Genomic DNA, 9,533 nt, shown 5'->3' with positions numbered 1-9,533 from the left:
GAATGTGATATGACTGAGGGAGGATGGAACAGCTGAATGTAGAGGTCACTGTCCTGAATGTGATCTGACTGAGGGAGGATGGAGCAGCTGAATGTAGAGGTCGCGGTCCTGAATGTGATGTGACTGAGGGAGGATGGAACAGCTGAATGTAGAGGTCGCTGTCCTGAATGTGATATGACTGAGGGAGGATGGAACAGCTGAATGTAGAGGTCACTGTCCTGAATGTGATATGACTGAGGGAGGATGGAACAGCTGAATGTAGAGGTCGCTGTCCTGAATGTGATGTGACTGAGGGAGGATGGAACAGCTGAATGTAGAGGTCACTGTCCTGAATGTGATGTGACTGAGGGAGGATGGAACAGCTGAATGTAGAGGTCGCTGTCCTGAATGTGATGACTGAGGGAGGATGGAACAGCTGAATGTAGAGGTCGCTGTCCTGAATGTGATGTGACTGAGGGAGGATGGAACAGATGAATGTAGAGGTCACTGTCCTGAATGTGATGTGACTGAGGGAGGATGGAACAGATGAATGTAGAGGTCACTGTCCTGAATGTGATGTGACTGAGGGAGGATGGAACAGCTGAATGTAGAGGTCACTGTCCTGAATATGATGACTGAGGGAGGATGGAGCAGCTGAATGTAGAGGTCGCTGTCCTGAATGTGATGACTGAGGGAGGATGGAGCAGCTGAATATAGAGGTCACTGTCCTGAATATGATGACTGAAGGAGGATGGAACAGCTGAATGTAGAGGTCAATGTCCTGAATGTGATATGACTGAAGGAGGATGGAGCAGCTGAATGTAGAGGTCGCTGTCCTGAATGTGATGTGACTGAGGGAGGATGGAGCAGCTGAATGTAGAGGTCGCTGTCCTGAATGTGATGTGACTGAGGGAGGATGGAGCAGCTGAATGTAGAGGTCGCTGTCCTGAATGTGATGTGACTGAGGGAGGATGGAGCAGCTGAATATAGAGGTCACTGTCCTGAATGTGATGTGACTGAGGGAGGATGGAACAGCTGAATGTAGAGGTCACTGTCCTGAATGTGATGTGACTGAGGGAGGATGGAACAGATGAATGTAGAGGTCACTGTCCTGAAAGTGATGACTGAGGGAGGATGGAACAGATGAATGTAGAGGTCGCTGTCCTGAATGTGATGTGACTGAGGGAGGATGGAACAGCTGAATGTAGAGGTCGCTGTCCTAAATGTGATGTGACTGAGGGAGGATGGAACAGCTGAATGTAGAGGTCGCTGTCCTGAATGTGATGACTGAGGGAGGATGGAACAGCTGAATGTAGAGGTCACTGTCCTGAATGTGATGTGACTGAGGGAGGATGGAGCAGCTGAATGTAGAGGTCGCTGTCCTGAATGTGATGACTGAGGGAGGATGGAACAGCTGAATGTAGAGGTCACTGTCCTGAATGTGATGACTGAGGGAGGATGGAGCAGCTGAATGTAGAGGTCACTGTCCTGAATGTGATCTGACTGAGGGAGGATGGAGCAGCTGAATGTAGAGGTCGCTGTCCTGAATGTGATATGACTGAGGGAGGATGGAACAGCTGAATGTAGAGGTCACTGTCCTGAATGTGATCTGACTGAGGGAGGATGGAGCAGCTGAATGTAGAGGTCGCGGTCCTGAATGTGATGTGACTGAGGGAGGATGGAACAGCTGAATGTAGAGGTCGCTGTCCTGAATGTGATATGACTGAGGGAGGATGGAACAGCTGAATGTAGAGGTCACTGTCCTGAATGTGATCTGACTGAGGGAGGATGGAGCAGCTGAATGTAGAGGTCGCGGTCCTGAATGTGATGTGACTGAGGGAGGATGGAACAGCTGAATGTAGAGGTCACTGTCCTGAATGTGATCTGACTGAGGGAGGATGGAACAGCTGAATGTAGAGGTCGCGGTCCTGAATGTGATATGACTGAGGGAGGATGGAACAGCTGAATGTAGAGGTCGCTGTCCTGAATGTGATATGACTGAGGGAGGATGGAACAGCTGAATGTAGAGGTCGCTGTCCTGAATGTGATGACTGAGGGAGGATGGAACAGATGAATGTAGAGGTCGCTGTCCTGAATGTGATGTGACTGAGGGAGGATGGAACAGCTGAATGTAGAGGTCACGGTCCTGAATGTGATATGACTGAGGGAGGATGGAACAGCTGAATGTAGAGGTCGCGGTCCTGAATGTGATATGACTGAGGGAGGATGGAACAGCTGAATGTAGAGGTCGCTGTCCTGAATGTGATGTGACTGAGGGAGGATGGAACAGATGAATGTAGAGGTCGCTGTCCTGAATGTGATGTGACTGAGGGAGGATGGAACAGCTGAACGTAGAGGTCGCTGTCCTGAATGTGATCTGACTGAGGGAGGATGGAACAGCTGAATGTAGGGGTCGCGGTCCTTAATGTGATATGACTGAGGGAGGATGGAACAGATGAATTTAGAGGTCGCTGTCCTGAATGTGATGTGACTGAGGGAGGATGGAACAGCTGAATGTAGAGGTCACTGTCCTGAATGTGATGACTGAGGGAGGATGGAACAGCTGAATGTAGAGGTCACTGTCCTGAAAGTGATGTGACTGAGGGAGGATGGAACAGCTGAATGTAGAGGTCACTGTCCTGAAAGTGATGTGACTGAGGGAGGATGGAACAGCTGAATGTAGAGGTCATTGTCCTGAAAGTGATGTGACTGAGGGAGGATGGAACAGATGAATGTAGGGGTTGCGGTCCTTAATGTGATATGACTGAGGGAGGATGGAACAGCTGAATGTAGGGGTCGCGGTCCTGAATGTGATGTGACTGAGGGAGGATGGAACAGCCGAATGTAGGGGTTGCGGTCCTTAATGTGATATGACTGAAGGAGGATGGAACAGCTGAATGTAGGGGTCGCGGTCCTTAATGTGATATGACTGAGGGAGGATGGAACAGCTGAATGTAGGGGTCGCGGTCCTTAATGTGATATGACTGAGGGAGGATGGAACAGATGAATTTAGAGGTCGCTGTCCGTCCGGAATGTGATCGCTCTTCTACCATTGGTTTAGACTATGATTAAAAGCTTGTAGAAGATGCCCAGAAAGCGTTCGATAGTGTTGAGTGGGGGTATCTGTGGAAAGTGTTGCAGCATATGGGTTTTGGCCCACGGTTTGTAAAGTGGGTGCAGCTGTTGTATAATAGGCCTACTGCTAAAGTTAGAGTTAACGGTATGACCTCCTCAGCGTTTGAGTTGCACCGGGGAACGAGACAGGGCTGCCCACTATCGCCGCTCCTATTTGCTATTGCAATAGAGCCTCTGGCGGCGGCCATTAGGAAAACAAAGGAGATCCATGGATTTAAGTATGGGCATTTAGAGGAGAAAATAGCTCTTTATGCTGACGATTTATTACTTTTCTTGGGGGATCCATCAGCCTCATTGGATCATGCCATGCAGATAATAGAGAGATTTGGAGAAGTTTCGGGACTGACCATTAATTGGTCTAAATCAAGCCTCTTTAAAGTGGATGGGGAAGTAGCCTGGACAAATGAGGATACTGGGGCTAACAAATTGAAGAATGTGGACGAATTTAAATATCTAGGTATCCAGATATCTCTGCCAGTAGAAAAATACATACAGGTGAACTTATGGCCTCTCCTTAAAAAATTGAGAGCCAAGGTGGATGCCTGGAACAAGCTACATTTGTCAGTTGTTGGAAGGGTTAATTTGCTAAAGATGGTAGTAATGCCTAAACTTCTATACATACTGCACAATGCCCCTGTTTGTATTTCAAGGAAAAGATTTAAAGGGATAAACTCGCTGTTTAGGGACCTGGTGTGGGGTAAAAAGCAGCCTAGGGTGCGATTAGAGACTTTACAAAGGCCGAAGGATGAGGGGGGTCTAGCAATCCCAAATCCGGAATTGTATTATATAGCGGCGCAATGTCAACACCTCAGGGGTTGGTCTGATCGAGAGAAAGATGGGGGCATTAAAGAAGTACTGGAATACATAGTGGGTAGAAGTCCATTGGTAATGGGACTAGAGGATGGTGCGGTGGGGCTACTGGGTAGAACATCTCCTACAATGGCACTTATAAATAAGACCTGGGATAGGCTGAAAAGGGTGAGAGGGGTGACCCGGTTAACTAAGTTTACACCTATCTGGGATAACAGTAATCTCCCGGAGATTCAGAAAATGGGGAATATTGAGGAGTGGAGACGCAAGGGTGTAGTATACATGCATCAGATATTGGACGGAGGAATTGTGAAGTCGTTCCCGCAGTTACAGAGTGAGTTTCAGTTACCGGCGTCCGGCTGGCTCCACTACAGACAATTAAAACATGCGATTGCAGCCCAAGCGGCTAAACAAAGTGTGGCCATACAGACTGACCTGGTACTGGAGTATGTGTGTAAGGGCGGAGGAAGCACTAAAGGGATCATTTCTGGCACGTATAAAGATATACTACATACCTTTCTTTTAGAATACCCAATTAAAACTAAATCTAAATGGGAGGAGGAAGTTGGGCCGATAACGGAGGAGGTGTGGGAGAGTATCCTGGAGTATGTCCCTAAACTTTCCATGAGCGAACTGGCCAGACTGTCTCACCTATACGTGATTCACCGGGTATATAGGTCTCCTTTACTGATGTTTAAAATGGGGTTGAAAAGGAATTCGGAGTGTCCAAGGTGTCAGGGATCTGACGCAGGTATTTTTCACATGATGTGGTCTTGTCCGAGACTGGTCTCCTTTTGGACTAAGGTTATCCACAAGATAGGAAGAACATATGGGTGTGTCCTCGCCAGGGAACCAGTGATATGCCTATTGGGATATGTTGAGGAGCTTGGGGTGGAAAATACTATGAAAATTGTCATTGCTAGGCTGCTATATGCGGCAAGAAAGCTAATCGCCAGGTCCTGGATTAAAAAAGACCCCCCGACCAGGGGAGAGTACATTAAAAGGGTGAAGTGTATTCTTCAGCTGGAACGGGGAGTGTATGAAAGAAGGGGAAATGTCAAAATGTTTGAGAAGCTATGGTCTCCTTGGCTGCAATGCGAATAAGACGAGTGATGGACCAGTAAACTGATATGGGACGGGGATAGCCGTCTGAGACCTCTGATGTGTATGTTTTGTTTTATTCGTGTTACTAGTTGTTCCTCCTGCACAACGGGATGGTTGCTATACTACAGTTGAAGGGTATCCTAAGTGTGTACTAAATGGGATGTAGTATCGGGGAGAAGTGTTGCTGCCAGGGTGGGGGAGGGGGCGGGAGGGGGAGTTAAAGGGGTAATAGATGTGATAAATTTAATTTGGATGCCGATTTGTTATTCTGTTGTATGTATTCTGTTTTAATAAAAAAGTATCTGATTTAAAAAAAAAAAAAAAAAAAGCTTGTAGAAAGGCGTCAGACGCAGATGTCCCTGAAGATCCTTTACCGGACGGAGGGCAGGGCTGGATTTTTGCTTTTTCTCTCCCGGTTGCGGAGCTCAGCAGTTTGGGATTTCTCGTAAAGCAGCCGGGGGTGGTGAACCAAGTTTTCCCTTCTTCATACCTGCACTGTAGCCGGCAACATTCACTGCAGGTGCACCGACACTGTAAGTGCGCACTGTGTAGACGGCAGCCGGCCTTGTACCCTGTATAAGTGCTTTCTTCATAATGGCAGAATATAATAAGCGTCTCTGGCCTCTCCACAGCGGCCGTGCTAACAGACATGATATATAGGTAGGTTATAAATCTCTCAGTACGGGGTTGTGCCGTCCCACTCCACCAGGTACTGAACTTTGCCCTCCGGGGTGATCCTTCGCGCCAGGACCTGGTACTTCTCTCCACATGCCAACCTGCCCGCCGCTCCAAAGTAATTAGTGATGGAGGTCTTGAGGTGCGGCAGTGACACGTCGTCCTCGCTGACGCTTTCGTAGGTGTGCCCGTCCATGCCGTTGTCTTGGAAATCGGACGCCCTGATAAACTCTATGGACTCGCCGGCGCAGCTGCCCAGCCGCTCGGGACGGGTCACCGCACGCCTCTTGGATTCAAAGGGGGAATAGATCCTTGATGTCAACTTTCTCTTCTTGCTTCCTACCTGGCCCCTAAAAGAAGGCACAAAACAGGGTCATCAGCCATCCGTGTGCACTGCGCCTCGTCCACCACCCCTACACCTCCTTCACCGCCTCTGCATCCTGTCAGTAAATAAAAACAACTGCTGTGCAAGTCTCCGCTCTCCAGGGATCATTACATTGTATAAGTCCAGGAGGAGCAGTGAGAGCGCCCCCTAATGGGGGTTCAGCAGACAGCTGGAGGGCATGACTGCTGTGTCTATGGGGTCTCTATGAGACTGTACACGAGTATGACTGCCAGCCCTATAATGGGGGTCAGCAGACGGCTGCTGCTCACTGATTATCAGTGGGATCTCATCACTCAGACCTCATTAATCTCATCATCATCATCAGCTTTGCTTGTAGTAACTTGCAGACCCCTGACAGATTGTCTACACTGGCTCCAATTGTAACAAATCCTCAGCTGTGAGACATGCCCGCACTGTCTGCAGATGGAAGCAGCCACAGTATCCTTCACATATCAGCACTTACTGCGACTCGCAGGAGAGACTGGTGGAGGCCGATCCGGAGCTGCTGGTGGCATCTGTGGAGTCCAGGTCCGACGCAAAATTCTGTCCAGAACTGGCACTAGAATGAAAAACTATTATCAAAGAGGGAACTGGGCCGAAGAGCAGAACGACTGGTGCAGAGGAGCGCAGCACAACACAAGAGCGCGGCGCAACACAGGGAAGGACCAGGAACCGTGTGAGCACAGAACACACTGAGGCCGGAGAGCACAGCATGACTGGTGCAGAGGAGCGCAGAGCTCCACAGGGAAGGACGAGGAACCGTGTGAGCACAGAACACACCAATACCAGCAGAACAGTGACTGCAGCTCCGGAAAAGAAAATATATATTCCAGCTCCAAACAGTGGATAATATTTTTATTTTCCTTTTAAAGTGCAATACAGACACAAAGGGGCACTTTGCACACTACGACATCGCAAGCTGATGCTTGCGATGCTGAGCGCGATAGTCCCCGCCCCCGTCGCAGCTGCGATATCTTGTGATCGCTGCCGTAGCGAACATTTTCGCTACGGCAGCTTCATACGCACTCACCTGCCCTGCGACGTCTCTCTAGGCGGCGAACCGCCTCCTTCCTAAGGGGGCAGGTCGTGCGGCATCACAGCGACGTCACACGGCAGGCGGCCAATAGAAGCGGAGGGGCGGAGATGAGTGGGACGTAAACATCCCGCCCACCTCCTTCCTTCCGCATAGCCGGCGTGAGCCGCGGTGACACAGGTAAGCTGACGTTCCTCGCTCCTGCGGCTTCTCACACAGAGATGTGTGCTGCCGCAGGGGAACGAGGAACAACATCGTACCGTCGCTGCAGCGCAATTATGAAAATGTCGGACATTACACCGATGATACGATTACAACGCTTTTGCGCTCGTTAATCGTATCAAACGATTTACACACTAAGATATCGACTGCGACGCCGGATGTGCGTCACTTTCGATTTGACCCCTCCGACATCGCACCTGCGATATCGTAGTGTGCAAAGTGCCCCTAAGGCAGTGATACCAGCGAGGTCAATTAGTTTCTGGCTAAACGCCCTTAATCATGACACTGGATTCCATGTCTCTATCCGTCTTTTTAACCCCCCTAATACACCCATGTGGGAGGGAATGGGCCAATTAGTGGGACAAAAACATGTGCAGAGTAAAATAAAGAGCAGACAAACTTTGGCAATACATTTAAAACCACTCAAATGAAGGGAATTTTGTTACTTACCGTAAATTCCTTTTCTTCTAGCTCCTATTGGGAGACCCAGACGATTGGGTGTATAGTACTGCCTCCGGAGGCCACACAAAGCATTACACTAAAAAGTGTAAGGCCCCTCCCCTTCTGGCTATACACCCCCAGTGGGATCACTGGCTCACCAGTTTTAGTGCAAAAGCAAGAAGGAGGAAAGCCAATAACTGGTTTAAACAAATTCACTCCGAAGTAACATCGGAGAACTGAAAACCATTCAACATGAACAACATGTGTACCCGAAAAACAACCAAAAATCCCGAAGGACAACAGGGCGGGTGCTGGGTCTCCCAATAGGAGCTAGAAGAAAAGGAATTTACGGTAAGTAACAAAATTCCCTTCTTCTTCGGCGCTCCATTGGGAGACCCAGACGATTGGGACGTCCAAAAGCTGTCCCTGGGTGGGTAAAGAAAAACCTCATGTTAGAGCTGCAAAGACAGCCCTCCCCTACGGGGAGGCAACTGCCGCCTGCAGGACTCTTCTACCTAGGCTGGCGTCCGCCGAAGCATAGGTATGCACCTGATAATGTTTGGTGAAAGTGTGCAGACTCGACCAGGTAGCTGCCTGGCACACCTGTTGAGCCGTAGCCTGGTGTCGTAATGCCCAGGACGCACCCACGGCTCTGGTAGAATGGGCCTTCAGCCCTGATGGAACCGGAAGCCCCGCAGAACGGTAGGCTTCAAGAATTGGTTCCTTGATCCATCGAGCCAGGGTGGATTTTGCAGCCTGCGATCCCTTGCGCTGACCAGTGACAAGGACAAATAGTGCATCCGAGCGGCGCAGGGGCGCCGTGCGGGAATGTAGATTCTGGGTGCTCTACACCAGATCCAACAATGCAAAGCCATTACATATCGATGAAATGGATAAAAGGAAGGTAAGGAGATATCCTGATTGTGATAAAAAGGGGATACCACCTTAGGGAGAAACTCTGGGATCGGACGCAGCACTACCTTATCTTGGTGAACACCAGGAAGGGAGCTTTGGATGACCGCGCTGCTAGTTCGGACACTCTCCGAAGAGACGTGACCGCTACCAGAAAGGCCACTTTCTGTGAAAGTCGAGAAAGTGAAAACATCCCTCAGAGGCTCGAAGGGCGGCTCCTGGAGAGCAATTAATACCCTGTGCAGATCCCATGGGTCTAACGGCCTCTTGTACGGAGGGACAATGTGATAACCCCCCTGCAGGAACGTGCGTACCTGAGGAAGTCGTACTAGGCGCTTCTGAAAGAATACCGACAGCGCTGCGACTTGTCCTTTAAGGGAGCCGAGCGACAAACCTTTTCCCAATCCAGATGCAGGAAGGGAGGAAAAAGGAGACAATGCAAATGGCCAGGGAGACACTCCCGAAGCAGAGCACCAAGATAAGAATAACTTCCACGTCTTGTGGTAGATCTTGGCAGACGTCGGCTTCCTAGCCCGTCTCATGGTGGCAATGACGTCTTGAGATAATCCTGAAGACGCTAGGATCTCGGACTCGATGGCCATACAGTCAGGATCAGGGCCGTAGAATTCAGTGGAAAAAACGGCCCTTGGGACAGTAAGTCTGGCCGGTCTGAGAGTGCCCACGGTTGGCCGACCGTGAGATGCCACAGATCCGGGAACCACGACCTCCTCGGCCAGTCTGGGACGACGAGGATGGCGCGGCGGCAAGCGGAGCTGAGCTTGCGTAGCACTCTGGGCAACAGTGCCAGAGGTGGAAACACATAGGGAAGCTGGAACT

General features: G+C 49.9%; 1 protein-coding gene across 1 annotated transcript in view; it reads right to left on the bottom strand.

Moving 5' to 3' along the window:
- Nucleotides 1–5,358: 5,358 nt before the first annotated feature.
- PHF19 (PHD finger protein 19) overlaps nucleotides 5,359–9,533 on the bottom strand; it is a 129,310-nt gene continuing 125,135 nt past the window's right edge. The window contains exons 14-15 of the mRNA XM_075324322.1: nucleotides 6,552–6,647; nucleotides 5,359–6,053 (exon numbers count right to left, since the gene is read on the bottom strand). Of these exons, the coding sequence (XP_075180437.1) occupies nucleotides 5,705–6,053; nucleotides 6,552–6,647 (445 nt within the window). The 3' untranslated portion in view covers nucleotides 5,359–5,704. The remainder of the gene's footprint in view (nucleotides 6,054–6,551; nucleotides 6,648–9,533) is intronic.

This window comes from Anomaloglossus baeobatrachus, chromosome 9, assembly GCF_048569485.1.
Source record: "Anomaloglossus baeobatrachus isolate aAnoBae1 chromosome 9, aAnoBae1.hap1, whole genome shotgun sequence".
NCBI classification, from domain to species: Eukaryota; Metazoa; Chordata; class Amphibia; order Anura; family Aromobatidae; genus Anomaloglossus; species Anomaloglossus baeobatrachus.
The sequence above is the reverse complement of the archived record's forward strand: the minus strand, read 5'-3'. Positions and strand labels throughout refer to the sequence as shown.